Source organism: Falco biarmicus, chromosome W (assembly GCF_023638135.1).
Source record: "Falco biarmicus isolate bFalBia1 chromosome W, bFalBia1.pri, whole genome shotgun sequence".
NCBI lineage: Eukaryota > Metazoa > Chordata > Aves > Falconiformes > Falconidae > Falco > Falco biarmicus.
In genome coordinates this window covers 664,631-683,618 of record NC_079310.1, presented here as the reverse complement: position 1 = coordinate 683,618, position 18,988 = coordinate 664,631, and the positions used below count along the sequence as shown (strand labels likewise).

General features: G+C 51.3%; 1 protein-coding gene across 4 annotated transcripts in view; it reads right to left on the bottom strand.

The window, feature by feature from the left end:
- The window catches only part of LOC130141888 (paired box protein Pax-5-like), a 151,708-nt gene that overhangs the window by 46,433 nt on the left and 86,287 nt on the right, over nucleotides 1-18,988 (bottom strand). For all 4 annotated transcript variants that reach the window (XM_056323179.1, XM_056323178.1, XM_056323181.1 and 1 more), the window contains one exon: nucleotides 1,549-1,650. In XM_056323179.1, the coding sequence (XP_056179154.1) occupies nucleotides 1,549-1,650 (102 nt within the window). The remainder of the gene's footprint in view (nucleotides 1-1,548; nucleotides 1,651-18,988) is intronic.

Below are 18,988 nucleotides of genomic sequence, written 5' to 3'. Positions count from 1 at the left end.
CTGGCACGAGAAGTTAGATGTGCCATCACAGTCAGGCAGGCCTGGCCAAGGGCGGAAAGATTGTACCAGTCCCGGTGTCTGTACGTGTGTGTCCACGAGAAATGGCATGAAACCAGGACCAAACCTCATGCTCTTTTCAAACAAGGCTTGCTTTCAGGTTTTCACTTATTATTCTCACGTCTCACCAACTGCATCTGATACCCTTTCAGCGGCTCCAAATGATGTTACATTTTATGGGTAAAAACTGGTTTCAATACAACCTTTGATGGAACTTCTGTAGCCAGTTTCTAACTCTAATACACACATAAAATAGCTGGGGTTTTTTTCTTAACTTCTTAGCAAACTGGTAGAACTCCATTTGCGGAACATAATCAAGACTGGTAGCAAAGGTCAACCCTGAAAGAGCCTGGACACCGAATCACCATCACCCACTTTGCTGAGTACTTTCCTCTAAATCACCAACTCCTGGAGCCATGCAATTACAACTGAAATCCCCCTTTGGAGGATTCTCCTCAGTACTCCTCTGACCTCGCTGACTCCAAAGAGCTGGCTCAAATGTCCTGAAGGGTTTGGAAAGCAACAAGGGAAAAGAAAAGAGTATCCCCAAGTTATCACCACTTTTCAAATCATCTGATACTTAGGGGGCCAGATCCATGACTTTTGACATCAGAATACTGCCCTCCCTCACAGCCAGCAGTGCCTGTCACGTCTAAACCAAAGGTGGCAAAGCTTGGGGACAAAGCCCAGCGGTTCTTTCAAGCTGAAATAAATCTGCTGATTTCCAGTAGTACCTGACCTCCAGCACCCAGGCAGGAGCAAGCCCCGCTCAGTGCTCCCACCACCACCTTGATGTTGCCGTCCCACCCTGGGCTGCATGCAGATCCACAGCAGACACCGATGAAGCTTGCACCGATGCTGTTCCGTGGTGCCAGCAGACCCCGCTGTGCCTGCACACCCTCTGCTCCTGCTGGCCACCAGCCGGCTCATGCCATGTGGCACTTCTGACTGCGGGGCTCCAAAAGGGGAAGGAAATCACAGAAATACAGTTGTCCTGAGGACAACTCAAGTGTTCGCCAGGAGTCAGGTGGGTGGGCGCAGTTTTGCACAGAGAAACGCGGAGATTAGGACAAGTCCACCCCCCATGGGCCAGCGACCTGAGCAGGGGGACAGCACGGAGCCACACAGCATGGTTGGAGAAACAGGTAGGTTAGAGCAAAGCCTGTGTCAAACAGGAAGAGCCAGGCATGGTCCAAAAGGGAGCAAACCCCAGGGGAGGCTGGGGGCTCCTTCAGCATCCCAGTGCAGAAGATTTGCCTTGGCTGTCTCCAGGCTGGATAACCTCCGGTGCTGGGGAGCCTGGTTTTCCTTCCTTCAGGCCTGCTTTGCACCTTCCCTTCCCCTCTTGCACTGTGGCTTCTGCCTCGTGCTCACCTCAGCGCAGAGCATCCACAGCATGCCACGCTCTCCTCCTGAAATGCTGTTGAAAATTTTTTCTTTTCCCTTTTTTTTTTTTTTTTTCTTTCCCCCACTCCTGTTTTGAAGACTCACCAGGCACCATTCCTGTCAGCGCTGGAGCGGAATAGCTGCCCTGTCCGGCAGGAGGGACGTGCGGAGGGTATCCTGGGAGGGTTGTGCTTGCCAGCTCACGACCTGAGGAATCAAACCAACAAATCACCACGTGAGCATCACGACGAGCGGACATGGTTTTACATCTCCCCGAGCGCCCAGAACACAGCCATGCATTTGTCATCACTGCTCTGTGAGGACCAGCATGGGATTTCCAGCCTGGCAGGGAGGGCAGGCAGTTTTGCTTTCTCTACGAGCTGCCACAAAGCTCTGACGAAGTGAGAGGTGGGAAGGGGAAGAGCAGAGCTCTGCAGGGAGAGGAATGTGCCGGCCTGAACTCCGGCTGCTCGCCCCTATTCCCAAGTTCCTCCAAAGCTCAGATTTATAAAGTCAGAAACAGCAAAATGTGCAGTAACACTGATCTTAATGACACTTCCCTAGAAAACTCTCCAGAAAATCACAGTGCATGGGCTGATGTTTGGCAGAGATCTAAATGCAGTGCACGACATAAGTGTTTTTATCTCTTACTAAAGCAATTAACAAAAAAGAACAAACACAGGACACTGAGATGCAAAGACAGTTTCAAATACAGTTTGCTGTGGTGCCAGTGGTGCCAGCAGAAGGGTCAGATCTGTAGACACAGCCACAGTAAGCCTTTACTTAAGACCCCGCAAACATGTATTTTTACTCAAGTACCCACAGTCTTCCATGGAAATATTCCTGCAGAAAGCAGGCAGTGGGGTGCCCCCGTCTCCCTCTGACCCTGGGCCGGGGGTCTGGGGTGCCCTCTCTTCACCCCTCCCTCAGGCACAGCTCCCAGCACCGTCCACGACACATCGCTGCCAGCGGAGCAAAAACAAGAGATGCAGACGGTGCAAACTGCAAAGGGGGGCAGAAGTAACATCCTGACGCTGTCTGGACCCTGGTCCCGCGGGGGGGGTCCCACGATAGCCACTGTCCCCACAGACTGCCGCTGCCGCAGCATGATTTTGGGGAAACTGCTGTCTTCTGTGGCCACAGATGACCCAGCAGGAGAAAGGGATGCTCCTGCGATCCCATCAGGGAGGATCCATCCCTCATCACAGGAGGAATCCTACAGCCCACTCACGGCCTCCCAGAGCATCCTTGGGAAGATCCCTTATCTAAGGACAAGCTGCCTTCAAAGGGCACCAGAGAATCTGCTCCGGGACACCACGACTGGGTTTGCAGCTGGATGCAGGCACTGCTAACCCCTCCTGGTGAGAACCACACACAGTGCCCAGGCCACTGCTTTGCTACGGGGATCTGCCTGAGCCACCGCCTGGCAAGGGAACGGTGCTGCCAGCACCTCTGTCCTCCTGCCAAGCGGCTGCTCCAGAGGCCAGGAGGAGGGAGGGGACCCTCATGACAGGGTATGGCCCTCCCTGGCTAAACCGCAGGCTCAGAGGCAGAGGCACAGCAGCAGCACCAAGCTCTGAAAAGGTGGGTGTGCACATCAGGTAAGAGAAAGGGACTCTGAGCTGCAGGGAGCCCCCGGCCCTTGCCCGAAGGATGCATCCCTGCTCCTCTGTCCCCTGCATGGCAGGGACCACTCAGGCTGCTGTCCTGGAATGCTGTTGGCCCAAAACAGCTCATCAGCCTGGCAAAAAAAATCACTGTGAGCGCAGGTTCCTTCACCAAAACGCGGCATGTCAGATCAACAATAAAAGTTATGTGACTGTTGATTTTAACACCAGCGACAAGAAGAAACGCACAGATTCTTGCAATTAAATTGCTGTCGTGGTTTAACCCCGGCCAGCAACCAAGCACCATGCAGCAGCTTGCTCGCTGCCCCCGACCTGGAGGGGTGGGGAGGAGAATCAGAAAGGAATGTAAAACTCGCGGGTTGAGATAAGAACAATTCAGTAATTTAAACAGAATAAAAAGGTAAGAACAACAATAATAACAATAACAATAATAACAGTAACATCAACGATTACGACAGAAAGGTGAAGAGGGTAAAATCCAAAGGAGAAGGGAGAAAGGAAAACAAGTGATGCACAGGACAACTGCTCACCACCCGCTGACAGATGACCAGCCAGTTCCCAAGCAACAATCCCCCCCACCCCAGTAACCCTCCAAGTCCATACACCAAGCACGATGTCCCATGGTGTGGAACATCCCTTTGGCTGGTTCAGGTCACCTGTCCTGGCTGTGTCCCCTCCCTGTGCCCCCCCAGTCCTCTGGCTGGCAGGGCCCAAGAAACCAAAAAGTCCTTGACTTAGTAGTATAAACGTCACCCAGCAACAATTAAAAACATCAGCACATTATCCACACTGTTCTCACATCAGAGCCAAAACGCAGCACTGTACTAGCTAGTAAGAAGAAAGTTAACTCCATCCCAGCCGAAACCAGGACAATTGTTTTCTGTAGGCACTGGATTTTATGCTAGTGGTTTTTTTCAAGTCTCTAGAGCTTGGAGGAGTTGAAACTAAATGTTTTCCCACAAGCAAAACCCACTTTTTAACTGTTTTGGTTGGCAGAGATTTTGAGCCGTGATTTCATTTTGAACTGATCTAAAAATAAAATTTTAACTTTTTTTTTCGTTATCATCAAAGAAATGAGACCTCATCTGATGAGACGAGAGACAGAAATGCGAGTTACTGCAAATTGCTGCTCACCACCCCCGGGTCATGGCCACGAAGGCCGCTTTCCCCACTGCCCCCATCAGATGAAGAGGTCCATGCCGAAATGCTCCGGCAGCGTCTGGCACACAGGCATCGCTGCCGTGATCTCTCAGCACATGCCCCACTTTCCTTGGCGCTCTTCATCCACAAATTGGGATGTGTGCCGTTCCTCTCAGGCCCTTCCTACAGAATATTTATGGTGCATCCACATCCTGAAAGAATTTAAGGTTCAAAACAATTGATTAATTTGCTCTCCAGTTCTGGGGGGAAGCCAGATCCCTTACGGAAGGGCATCATGAATTCTAATTATTCAACGCAGGCAGAAAATGGCTCTTTTAGATTAAAATGTTCTCCCCTCATCACTGCCCTGCTTCTTTTCCTCCCACACAAAATTAAACTCTGAGTATGTCACCTCTACAGCCTGGGGATGGCAAAAGTATCTGCCATCTACTTCAAGTTGACCACAGAAGCAATGTTCATCCCCAGCTCTGGCAGGGAGTCCTTGACAAAGGGCTGCCTCTGACGCAGAAGAGCATCTCAGAGCCTGACCTCCGCGCTGGTACCCCACCCGGGAGACCAAGAAGGGACACCACCGTTCTGCCCTTCCTCAGTGCCCGGTGTCACTGTGGAAAGCCGAACGCCTTGTCACCCAAAGATGCCAAAGTCGGTGGGCAAGCTCCCCCCGCTCCTGACTTGTCCCACACTGACCATTCCTCACTTTCCAATAGCTATTAAAAAAAACAAAAAACACATTGCCCTGCAATTTTTTTCAATGTACTGAAATATTACAACATTTTTCGCTTTCTCCAAAGCCACTGTCACATCCAGCACAGCCGAGGGCACTGAGCTGTGTAGCCACCACTGGAGACACCAAGGAACGTAGGATCTCAGCTCCTCCATAAATCAAGTTCAACATCACTCATGGTCTTTCCACAGGTCTGGTCTGGTTTCCATCACACCCCATTTTCAAATTAAACATTCTGGAACCTGCCGACAAATGTTTGGGCCAAAGGTGACCAAGGGCACAGCTGCAAGTGCTGCAACCCCACCTCGTCCTCTCAATTGTATCCAATGTGCTTTCCCTAAAAAAAGGAGTGGAGCACCCCCATCCTCTATGAGATTTCCCTCCAATATTGGCAAGCTTCAATTGCACCGAAATAATTATTTCAGAGAAACAATAATAACCCTGGCACAAAGAGAGGATGAGAAGCAGTATCCGTGCCAAGGTGCTCCCACTCTACTCATGCAGGGAAAGCAGCCAAGAGGTCATGAACATCTTTGTTTCAGCAGTGAGCCACGGAGACATGGAGACCAAGGTCCTTCCAGACACACTTTCTTTGGTCTGGGCTTTTTAAGGTTATTTTAAATGTGTAAAGTTGGAGATGGGGCACAAGTGGCTGCAGGCAGAGCTGCCTCCCTCCTTGCCTTGCTGGGCTGGTGTTGTGTGGGACAGAGCAGCTCAGCTGCCAGCTCCAGCCTACGGAGAAGCTCAGCTGGAGCACAGTATAGCATGATTTCCCAAGAACCTCTGCCAACACTATGAGGCCATGGCTTAAAGCTTCAGGTACCCAAATACCTTGCAGAGTCTTGCCTGGTAGCCCCAGCAGCACTGGTACCTTCAGTAGTATCTGCTGGCATGCCTCCATGATGGGACCAAGGAGACCCTGGCTTGTCCTTCAGCCTGCCACCTCCTCCAGGCCACTTCGCTGAGCTCCTCCCCAGGAAAAGCACGCCCAAGGTGTGCATCAGCAAGGCAGCTCCGACTCATCATTCGTCCAGCCTCCAGAGGAGAAATGTCTTAGGGGAGAGGGTCGAGATGCAAGGGAGGTTTTGTTCAAAACACACACCATATACCATGCTTGTGCTACCAAAGGCAGAGCAGGTCCACGTTCTTCAAGCACAATATGGTGAGACTGGCAGTGTCCTTCCCAGGATGGGAAGAACGTCCTTTCCCCCATCACGACCAGGTCCTGATAAAACTGTCTCTTCCGTAAGTGACCTTGCCACATAGATGCTTCCATCACACCAACAGAGTAAAGCTCTATCCCTTTGCCTTCAGCAGCACCTGGCTGCAAAGGCCAGCAGGTGAGTACCTGGAGCCTTCAGCCGGAGTCAACGTGCTCTGGAGGCTCCCAAGAGCATTTGAGCAGTCAGGTGTGATGCTGAGGAGATGGGCTGCCACCACATGAACGTGGTGGGCTGCTGGTGCCACATGGCACACCACTTTCTTGCGGCACCCTACTTCAACAAGCCAAAGTGCACCGTTTACCAGGACAGCAACTAAGCCAGAGCCTGGATGATGGAGACAGGATAAAAATAGTAATGACATGAGAAGCGGGCTATGGAGAGAAAACAGGAGTACAGGATTATCTGCACTCCACAACTTGCCACAGCATCACACAGATAGCAGCAGATAACCCGTCTTTGAAAAGCAAAGATGCAGCGCAGAAGAGACCTGAGGTCAAGACGACTGCACAAGGTTGAAGTACTGCTACAGACAAGCTGCTGTCCCTCTCCAAGCCTCACTCAGCCTTTGCACCTCTCCAATGGAGAAGAAGGTTCGCCGCTTCTTCGGCGAGTTGCTGTTGGGTCTGAGGGTTTGAAAGTGCTGCAGCATGGAAAGAGACGTCATACTTGAAACACTTTTCTCACCCAATTGTGCAACGAGGACAGCCTGGCTACACAGCCCCTCCAGTGGGCAATTAGCAGGGAGCGATTCTCAGCGTTGCCTTGAGATGGTGTCGAGCTGCACAGGAGGGGACAGCACGGGAACAGGCACAGGTCCGGGCATGGGCACCACACTTCCATGAAGAAGTTCCCAACTGTCCATGCCATGGAGCCAAGGCTCCCCCAAGGGTCCAAGGAGCCAAAACACTTTGTCTGCAACACGGTGCCTCTGCACCGCACCCACGCTGAAATATTACAAGGGTTACAACACCCGGTTCTCCTGCTCCAAGGAAAGCACTCGGCCTGGAGTCCCAGCTCTCTGCAAAGCCCCAGCAAGTCTGGATGCAGCCAGTGCTCCCTTTAGGGAGCTGCCGGTGCCACTGGGATCACATGCTCCTCTGGGTCTTCCCAGTGCAGAACCAGCACAGCAAAGCTCCCAGGGTTTCCCAGTGCAGGACCAGTGCAGCAGAGCTCCCGTGCCTGCTGCATGCCACAGTGCAGGTACGTGGCAGGGCTGCCTGCAGACAGGCTCCACGCTGAAGGAGCACATCCAACTGAAAACCCCTGCTACCGTGCCAGCTGGAGCCACCTGGGGAGGGGCTGGGGACCACGGAGCTGGACAGTAAAGTACCCCATGGGATGGGGGAGCACCACCACCCTGGCTGGCATCGGGGGGAGGGGAGCAAATGCCTCTGTTACAGATGCTCCTGCACATATACAAGCATGGCAAGCTCACCAAGGGGATGAAAAGTTGCACATCCCTTCCAGTCTTAGGCGTATCTCTGCCAGAATTTATCCCACATTACTCCAAAAAGCAGAATATGATGATGCCAAATAATAGCTGTATCAAGTGGCACCGCGGGACCAAAGGGTGCAGCCACATGTCAGAGTGCTTGGCTCTGCACAGAGAAGGTATGCAATAAATGTCCACCCCTCCATTCACCAGGAGCTGGCAGAGTGCTCACACTGAAAGCAAACTATCATTTCTCAAAAAAAGTGCAAATAAGTAATTTTCTGCCGTGAAGGAAATCATTTTGCAACCAGCTGCAGGAGAGGTCAGCAACACCCTGCTGAGCAGATGTTGCAAGCAGTGCTTGGGCATCAGCAAACGTCCCCTCTGCAGGACAAGCGCCCTGAGGCTGGCTGGGGCAAAAAGCAGCATGTGGCAGCAAAGGACTCTCCTGGCTCCAAACCGTTGTGAAAAAAGATGAAAGACTCATTTCGGATCACTCTTCAGTCCATCTACCTTTTTTTACCACAAAAAAAATTAAAAGGTGGCAAAGAACGTTTCCAAGTGTGTCTTTGTATACTACTGCGTGTAAACGTGAATCCAATTAACTTCAAATTTAAATACTAATGAAATTATCTCATTCGGCGATCAGCTCAGCTCTCATCCATGGCAGTAATTAACCACTGGGGGTTGTCACTCCCAGACACATGACACGAGGACTTCCCCAAGCTCAGGTGCTTCAAACCCTTGCAGAATTCATTACCCTGACAGTGTGAAAACCCTTCACTTTCAATACCACAGGGCACCAAGACGTTTTTTTTCCCCTTTATCTAACAGATTGCCAGTAACAGTATGAAAGAAATGAACCCACTGGACAGGTAATTAACTACTGCAAAGGATACACTAGAAAATGCGGGGGGTTCAGGTGGTGGGGAGGGGGCTCACACACCCCCTTTGCCACTGCCTCCGAACTATCCTCTACAACAGCAGGGCCAGTGATTTTCCTCTCCACGGTGGGTGGGCTGTGGGATGTGCTGAGGGGAACGGAGCCTTCGCCTGCCTCTCCACGCCTACAGCACACATGAAACTGCCATCAGCCCAGGAGCATGGTCACCAATCAGGCAGGGCGTTGGGTTCACGTGGTAATCCCACCTCTCTAGAGATGGGGGTTCAACACCAACAGGCCTGCAGCGTTGGGAAAGCCAGCTGGGCAGTGCCGACGTTATTGCCGTGCGTGGTCGCTCTCATCGCCAGCATCTCCGCAAGGTGAAATGACCACCCAAGGCAGCATGCACCCTCTGTCACGTCCAGCACCGGAGTGCTCCGCCAGCAGAGACCAGCATCCTCCCAGGGTCCATCTCATGTGCGTGCACCCTCCCCACTCCTGCCCAAAACCAGCCCCCCTCCAGACCTGCCCGCCTGCCCAAGGCAGAGCCTCCCTGGCTCCACACAGGGGCTGCTGCCCCACCTGTCTCTTCATGTCTTTCCAGAGAATAATTTTGTTTTTAAATGCAGGTTTACACTAAGCAAAATGGAGGTGAAGAGATGCCACCACACCGGCACACTGTCACCTGCCCACAGGATTGTGCGAGGACCTGGGCAGGCGCTTCCAGCACCGTCCCATTCAGTCTGCAGGTCTGTGGTCCCTCACCCAACAGCCCCTGCACACCAGGAACGCCGATGCTGACTTCATGCAGGGACACCACGTAGGTGCACCAGCAGAAAGGGCAAACCTATCCCAAAAGGCAGCCAAGTTGGACAGATGGGACTTGGCTTTCAGTTGTGCTCCCTCCTAAACGACCCTGCACAGTCTTTGAGATCCTTATTGCTCCCTACAGCTGCCTGACGGGCTGTAGGCAGGTGGGGGTTGGTCTCTTCTCCCAAGCAACAAGCAATAGGACCAGAGGAAATGACTTCAAGTTGCACCAGGAGAGGTTTAGATTGGATATCAGGAAGAATTTCTTCACAGAAAAGGTGGTCAGGCATTGGAACAGGCTGCCCAGGGAAGTGGTGGAGTCACCATCCCTGGAGGTGTTCAAAAAACACATAGATGTGTCATGTGGGGACATGGTTTAGCGGTGAGCTTGGCAGTGCTGGGTTAATGGTTGGACTTGACGATTGTAGAGGCCTTTTCCAGCCTAAATGATTGTATGATTCTGTCCCACAGCATGGCACTGCCATCATCAAGCACCCACAACCATCAGTAGCAGAGGAAGGGACCTGCACTGGTGCTCCTCTGCCACCAGAACCCCAGGGACCACTCTGCTGCTCCCAGGAGCCAGCATACATCACTCTCTCTATGGATGGGCTTTGGCAGCCTCCCCACCACGCCAGGCACCAGCCGTCCCAGAAGTAAGGGAGCGCTGGGATGCATTTGCTTAACACCAGAGAAAGCATAAACAACTAATTGGCAGAGATGACGTTTTGGAAGTCACTTCATCTCTGGGAAGAAAACCCCAATTTCCAGCCAATTTCAGTCAAACCTGTTAACAGAACTGACTTTTCTTCTGAAAAAAATTCAGCTCCTGCTTAGAAAAGCTCTTCCCTTGCCCGGTGAAGATTTTGACCATTCTAACCCTGTTGTTTAAATCATTACCCTAAAGGAATTGTTTTAGCCAAACACACAACCCTGTTAGCAGGATATGGACCTGATGAGTTCTATCACCCTGCTCCCTCCTGCTCCTCCTGCAACCTGGGGACACACATGTCACACCCAGGGTCTGCCCAGGGCAGCAGCATGGGGCAGCAGAGCACCCCAAACCAGAGATGAGCGCATCTTAAAAAAAAAAAAAAAAAATATCTGGTTTGATCACATACAAAACACTGCTCCACGCTCGGCACAACAGCAGCGCAGCACCTCCATTGTTACTGCCTTGGGTCTGGAGCGGCTGTACACGTGCCCCGGCATGTGGTCCTGCCTGAACACAGCAAGGACTTTGCATCCTGCCGATGCATCCCACCAGTGCCTGTGGGATGGCATTTCACCCCGTTACGCTGGGAAAGGATACGGTGCCTGGCGCAGGACCCCGACACATTGAAACGCCGCTGTTAATGAATAACTTCCCTCCTGTGCTCATCTAGCTCTATTTGTGGACATCAAACCTAGTGCGGCATGCTTACTGCAATGAGTTACCTCTCCTGCACCTAATTAGAGGCAGATAAAACAGTGGTAACACACAGATCACCTGTAATGATTTTGCTGACTCGATTATTCTTCTGACAATTAGCTCTGGCTGCCAAAGCCTCACAGGAATGTCAAAGTCTACTTCCTACAAAGCAGGTAATGTCACAGGTGTGACCATGAAATCAATAATGAGGCATAGCTCTTGCAGAGGGCATCCAGGTCAGATGGAACAGCCCTTAAATTAAACATTGATAAGCAGAACACAATTATCCATCATGTTTAAGTGCCTGCGTGAAATTAGCAGCCAGGGAATGGGAGCAGTGGGGGAAAGATTAGTGGAGGAGGTAGTGAAATGCGCAGTGTCCACCGTGACTGGGGCTGCAAGGGCTTGTGACAGCGGCACCGTAATCTGCTATCAAAGCTATAAAATTCAGATTAAGCACACTGCGCTGAAACAGGGGTTGCAGATGTGGGTCTGTTTTTCTCCTCATCAGCAAGGCAGCAGCAGATGTCTGAAGGGAGTCCAGAGCTGCCCTTCATAGCAGGCATCTCTGCTACTCTTCCCATTGACACAACCACACTCCTAAAAAAGACGCAGGGCAGGAAAAAGAAAAAGGAAGAAAGAACAGTACTTTCTGGTAGAGGAAAAAAGCAGTGCAGAAGTACAGACGAACACTCCAGTCTCTTTTCTCTGCAATTTCTAAGCAAGAGCCGTGGAGCTGCAGCAAGCTCTGCTCTCACCCTCATTTGTTCTGGACAATCTCTTCCAGCTGCTGCTGTGTAAATCTCCTGTCCCTTCTCCCTTGCAGCTGTGGAGCTCTTGCACCCCAATGAGCAACCCAACAGTCCAGCTTTTCACATACTCTTTAGGGTTACTAGTATGAGAAGGCTTTGTTTGTAGACTTGATCTGAGCTGCACCATCATCCAAATTGATCTTCAAAGTCTACCTGGGTCTCTCCCTGCTCCTCTAACATGTGCAAGGATAGAATTCCCCAGGTTGACCCCGCTCATTTAATGCACACACACAAAAAGTATTGGAGGGACATCCGTGTGGAGACTAGAAAAAGATACCCTAGGTGGACAGCATCTCTGCAAGAACCCATCCCTACCCTAATTCTTGTGGCCAACAATAAACCACATGCTAAGACACATCAGCGTTATTTAACCTCTCCCTGGCTCCTAGCAAATGAAACTTTCATGCCTCGCACAACCTTTCTCTTCATCCAGCTCAGCACAGGACTAGCAGGCACACCGGTGGTCCAGGCGCAGCAAGGCACGGCGCGGTTGGGTCTCAGGTGCCCAGCTACATATGTGGAAGGATGTGGGGAGTCATGGGAGACAGGTGGAGAAGGTCCCACCACACTCAAGGTACACGCACCACTGACTTCAGAGGGGACAACCAGCTATTGCTGGTGCTTCATCTATCAAGGGGGCACTGACAGGAACAGAGGGCAGATGGAGGTGAGCACAGTAACGATGAGACCTTGTGGGAGGACATGCAGCGGTCTGGAGGCATTTTACCAACACAGCCATTAAATCCCTTCTGTGGGGTCCTTCCCCTCCGACACCCACGTGCAGAACAGCAGCAGAGCAGCAGGGCACAAGCAGCACAGGGGGCACGCTGCTGCAGCCAGAGAAGAACCCCACAGGAGAGGGTCCCCTGGGGCACAGCCTGCAAGCCCCACACAGGTGCTCGTCCCTGCATGGTTTTAACGACAGCGATGTCGGCCCATTAAATAAAATTAAGGGAAGAAAAAAGATGAGGAAAGCCAAGCAAGCGCGGTCAGGCAGACAAGCCAGCATACCGGGGTGCGCAGCTCAGGACCAGGGATGTGCTGGGCAGGCGCTGGGGCATCCTCTGGCATACGGTGAGGGGTACGCAGCAGACCACGGCCATCCAGTTCACCTTTACGCCAGAGCCAGCCCAGACCTTCTTTAACGAAACCTTTTCATTAAAGAGACAGAAATGCCAAAACCACACTTGAACTGTGGACTGTACAGAGAGGCTGCTCATTTGGGTATTTTAACTCTGAAAGCTTTTGGGAAAAGCTTTGAAGATATTAGAATATTTGATTTTCCTTTAGTTTTTTTTAATCTCTTCTAAATTTTTTGAATTTTTTAATTTAAATTTTTGAACTTGATTTTTTTTAATCAAAAATGTTTTTTAAAAAATAATTTTCAAGTTGGGGATGACTTTTCTTGGTAAAATGTAGGCTACTGGGGACAGACACAAGAAGTGGTCCAAGGGAAGACAAGAGGTGCACACTGCCTCTGGACTGTCATTACCTTGTTTGCTGCTTTCAGGGACCAGGAAAAAAGTCAAAATGTTGAATATCTTCACAAGGCAGGAAAACCCACTCCCTGCAGTCGATAGTTCTGAGTACACCTCAGCATACAACAGCAGCTGCTGGGTCCACAGGGCTCGGCCACAGACAAGGGGAATTGGGCCCTGCATGTGCTCAGCCTGAGGTGGGGACCCCAAAAAGGGCTACAGAGGCAGAAGGACCCAACCACCCACCTGGACAAGGGCTCAGTCCCTCCACCAGCATGGAGAAGCATCTCCCTGGACCCCAGGTTTCAGAAGCAGGGGAAGGCGGCCTGTGCCGGCCCCCACAGGACGGGGTCTGCTGCTGGGCAAAATGAGATCTCAAAGACAAGACCACAACATACTTAACACGAAAACCGATGGGCATATTGAAAGAAGTTTTGTGCCTGGTCACACCTTCTCTTTATATGGAGATCAAAGGATAAAGGTGAGAACTGGCATCCCTCTGTCCCAGATGACAACAAGGAGGGCACAGGGACTTTGCTGAAAACAGCCCCAAATGCACACCTCTCCCCATTTGCACTTCCACAGCTCATAACGCAAGATGGGGAGAGGCAACATTGCAGACAATTACTGCATGGGAACTGATGAAGAAGTGTGAGGGAAGCCAAGCCAGCTTCCACAGGCTCTGGAAGGAAAACTCTGCAGGTAAATGCAGCCTGGAAGCATGGATCCACAAGGGTGTACACGGGACAGAGACGTGCACAGGCTTCTCCTCCAGCTCTGGTCATACCACTGGTGTCAATTATACCGATTTGCAGTTTTCACTGTTTCAAAAAAGGATTCATTCGCTGCACATCAACTGCTCTGCTTGGCAATCTGCGTTAGTTTGGAAATGACATCAAGTGTTGCCTTCAAAGGCAAAAAACCCCATGTGTCTACTTATCTGAGAGACCAGTTAGCCTCCTCCTGTCAAACAGACATGTTAAAAAGGGAGAGAAAAGAAATCTCACATAAAAATAATGGGCTTACCACCATGGCAGGTCTTAGCCTTGAAAATATTTTTCAGACAAGTGCAGTTCATTGTGCAGTGTATTTTACAAGCAGCAATGAAATGATACTTTGCTTTAAAATAGGAATCATAAAAACAACTTCAAATAGTTCAGAACTTAAATAAACGCAAAAGAAACCAAAACTAAAAGCGACAAAAAAAAAAAAAAAAAACCAAACCCAAAACCAAAAAACTCCCCAAATAAAATGCCTCTTCCTGCTAAAATGCAGAAAGTGCCAATCTGGCTGTTTTTCTGCTGCCATGCAACATGCTTCTGCATTTCATATCCCGTTGCATCTCAGGTCTGAACAGCCCTTACACACCTCACAACCACTGCCAAATTAAAGACGGGGTTTTTTTCATCCCATTATTTCTAAAATGTACTCCAGCTAGCACACTACATGCAATGAATGAAAAAAACTAGGAGAATTAAACCACGCAATGAAACAGCTTTCTGACGAATAAAGCTATGGAAATTTTAGGCTCCATTTACTTCTCAATCTAATTTTGCCCTCCAATGCACATTATGTCTGAAATGGGATCTCATGTGGTTTGATCAGTGCTCTTAACGCATGCAGAAGCAACATATTCCCTTTATTGTTGTTTCCTTTCTGCAGCACAGCAATACTTCTAGTAAGAGCAGCACAGCAGGCTCTGTGAGACTGTCTCTACTGTAATCGCTATGCTGCTGGAAAGCTGCAAGATGACCAAGATCTGCAGCTCAAAAAGTTTGTGGTCCGAGGGATCCCTGTCCCTGCAAATTCAGGGCTAGCTGTTCAATGCGCTACCAAAATAGCAAGTGGAACTGAGTTATCACAAGAAATTTAAATAAAGTATTTTTCCCTTTTGTTTCTTTTCCAGTGATTGGATTTTTGCATACGCCCAGAAGCTATTTTCTAGCCTTTTTTTTGCAACCAAGAGGACTAGAAAACTAGGACCAGTTTATGAAGAACGACAGACTCCTCTAGCTGTAACAGGGGTCCAGCCACTGGAGCGACAAGAAAAAAATGCTAGGAGCTACGGGATGAAAACAAGGGCATTGGTAGCATTTCGTTGTGGAGCCATGGATGCTCCTGAAAACTAATGTATGGGGAGAGGTGGCTGGCCTCTAACTTAGCCCTCTTCAAGAAATGAAAACCCAGCATGTTTTCACGTTAAGCCCATTTAGCAAGTATTTAGCAGTGAACAAAAAAGGACACGCACGTCAGAGCCAGCCCTGAGCCCTGAGGAGGGTGGGGGGTCCCGTATACCTCGTGTCCTCCAATGTAATGCTTGGGTCAAAAGCCTTTGCTCAGGCCAGGAGCTGCCCTGAGGATGGCAGACCTCCTCACGAGGGACAGCATCCTTTAGGGCGAGGACCTGCCAGATTTACTTCGGAGACCTGGCCAGAAGACCCTGCTGTCCATAGGCAATTCAGGTGGAACAGCACGCGGGCAGCTCCCTTACCCACTACTGGGCAGTGCAGCCAACAGCCATCTCCAGAACCTTCCCTGGCACTGCAGTAGTGCTTCAGGAAAGGCACGGTGACAGCATCTCCACCAGCATCTGCTGCCACTGCCGCTCCCTGAGGAGCAGGACAGTGGTGGCCACCACTGCCTGCTGCCACCTGGTACTGCCCCCACCGGCAGCAGGGCTGCTGCTACCTGGGGGATGCCAGGCTGTGACATGAGCCACCTGCCCGAAACAAGCCAGCTGGTACCCATGTTCCAGAGCATCCCCAGTGGCAGCAGGCAGGGCAGCCCACCTCCTCTGGCCAGCCCAGGTCCAAGGGCTGTGCGTGGGGCTCCGTAGACAGTCCCAGAAGCCGGGCAAGCCTTTGCTGGTGGTCTGCAGGGCCCTGGGTCCTTGTCATGACCCACTGGGCTGGGGCAGTACTGTGGGGGAAGGGGCTCTGTGCTCCCCAGCCTGGCACGGGAGAGTAGGCCAGTGGTCCAGCAGCAGCCTGGAGGAACCCAGCCAAGTGAGCAGGTGAAAGAGAAGGACACGGGTTTCCAGTCACCTTGCAAAGGACAGCAGTGACATCCACAGGGCTTTTGGGAGCAGTAAGAGCAGGAGAAACCCAGGAGCTATGCCTCAGTGCAAATCCTGCTTGCCCCAGGCCAGACCCTTGAAACCAATGCTCACCCCAAAGACGGGTGATGTGCTGGCAGGTCTCACCATCGCTCGGGGCCATGGCACATCCAGCCTGGCCCAGGGCACCACTGCAGCTGGGAACACCCGATGGCAGCAGGATACTGGGGACTGCCAAAGCTCAGCGAGATGCCAGACAAGCCACGGCTTCACTGTCGCATCCGTTGCCAGACAGACACTTCTCGGTGCCCGGGAGCCCTGCGAGCACTGACACAGTGGGCACAACCCTGTTAGCTCAGCAGCACATCCAGGAATGGGAAGAAGGGAGTATATTGCTAATCAGTTATTTGGCTTGATAGATAAGCACAGAGGGGGAAAAAAAACCCACCCAAACAACAGCTTTCACAGGCCTGTTTTGCAGAGTGGTTAAACCCATGCTGAAATCTTCCATCTCACAAGAATCAATATTTATGATCTGCATGTGGAATTAATCTGAGATGGAGACATTTCCAATCTAAGGATCATTGCTAATGTCATCAGCAGTTTTCTGCTCCTCACAAGAGAAATATTTACACCCTAGATTTTAACATCTTAATTAGGGCTCAACAAAGTCCAGATCAACAACACAAGTGTGTTTTTTTCTGATATTTCAATAACACTATTTTTATCCTGGAATAAGATGGAAAGATGAAATCAGGCGTTTTACCTGGATACTGTGATTGAAGAAGTGAAGCTGTGGAAATGACATACTTGTGTTGCAGTATTTTTCCATCAAAATACTTCTAATTTTTAAAATCACAATATTTTATTCTCTTTAGTTGAAAGAACCTGGCACACCTCATTTGAAATCGCTTTAAGACACAATTGATTTTTCATCTGCCCTGTGAAGCAGCAGGACCGAGTTCATACTCCCAAGTCCCACGTCCTTCCTTAGCTGCCCGGTGGGTAGATAGCATCTCCCGTAAATGTAGCCAGATGTGTAGCTCAACTGATGCACCAGGTAGTTCAGAAAACAATAAGCGTACAGATTACTTTACGGAAAGTGTCGTCCAGTGAGTTCTGACCAGAGGACAGAACGAGATGTGGAACTGGATTTTGCTCCCAAGTCCCAGTGGGAGATTCCCCTCCTGCCACGTTGAAGCAGGACCAGAGCAGCCCCACCAGCGCTGGCCCCCCAGACCGGGGGATGCTGCAATGGTGCCCTGGGCTGGGCTGTTGGGCATCTCCACCCGCCATGAGAGCCGGGGGCTGCACAGCCTGCCTGTCTCTAGGTGAGATGCTCAGGGTTTGCCCAGCCCTCGGCCATCACCCTCCAACGTGGCAGCTCCAGGTTCACCTTTCCTCCCTGCCTGCTCCCCTCCCAGAAGCACCACTGAGGACAGCAAGCGGGGAGACAAAAGCAAGGTGGGAGAGTGGCCGGAGGAGGTCTCTGGCCGACAGCGCCCGTCACGGCGTCAGGATTTATAACTGTATTAAATGGCGTGACAGTCGGCCACAATAAATCAGCTCCCCTTCTTCCCAAATCACAGACAATAAAAGCTTTGGCAGTGAAAGTCATTCATCATCATAAAGGCTTGAGACGTTCCAGCCATCAATTTCACTCACATCCTTAATACACTGGAGAGGAGTGGTAGAGTTTTAGGGGGCGGGGAAAGAGAGGGAGAAAAGAAAGGGAAAAATAATTAAAAGAAAACACGAAGAAAGATTGGACAGGAATAATTACAAAGGTCAGAGAAAAGAGTCCCTTCAGGACAGTGCTTCTGATGATGGGGCAAAGCTGCCTGGCTCTCCACAGGGCATGTGTGATGCTGAGCGAAGCTGCGGGGCATCCCCACCACCCCAAGGGGGCCACGGGGGAGGAGAAGCCAGGACCGTGTCCTGGAAGGGTGAGCGAGTGCTATGCTACCCCTTTCCAGCCCCCTGCATGGTGCCACCACCAGTCCCCGCTGCCTACAACTGAGGTGCCGGGTCCAGAGCCGGGCCAGAGGAAGGGTGAGGAGTGCCAGGGTCTGACGCTGCCCTGTAGCACCGTCTCGCAGCAGTCATGGTGCCTTCCCTGCCACAAGGGCTGCAGGTTCATCGTGCATTCCCGCAGCAGGATGGGGCTGGTGTGCAGCCCCCCCACACACACACACCCCACACACACCCCTGAGGTCTGCTGCAGCCAGGGGACCTCTCAGAGTAGCTGAAGAAAGGGAGCACTTCAATGAGGGTCTGCGGGCAACACCTTGCAGATGAAAGCAGAGAGGTAACCCTGCTGTCTATGAACCCTCAGATGATGCGACGCACCAGAGCATCACTCCAAGGGGCCAAGCACAGAGACAGGCACCACTGCCCACCACAGGGAACTGAGCGGCTGGGGAGGCAGCTCCCCCGGGGAATGGGTGATGGGTCCATTTCCAGAAGCGGATGAGCCCATTGGTGGACGGAGATGAAAGGCAGCGCAGTGCTCAGCACAGGCATACCTGTCAGGGCTCACAGGGCCACCTCCTGCTCCTCAGAGTCCGCACCACGCTCAAAGACACCGATGAGGCCACCGCTGCTTCAGTACCAAAGCCATCACTCATAACACACCCAAGGAGCATCACAGAGTGACTTCATCCATGTCACAGAAGGGCCCACCAATATCCCGCTCTTATCTTAAGAACTTTACAGGGGCACACAGCGATAGGACAAGGGCTAACGGTTTTAAATGAAAAGAGGACTGATGTAGATTAGATATCAGGAAGAAATTCTTTACTGTGAGGGTGGTGAGGCGCTGGCCCAGGCTGCCCAGAGCAGCTGTGGGTGCCCCATCCCTGGCAGTGCCCAAGGCCAGGCTGGACGGGGCTGGGAGCAACCTGGGCTGGTGGAAGGTGTCCCCGCCCG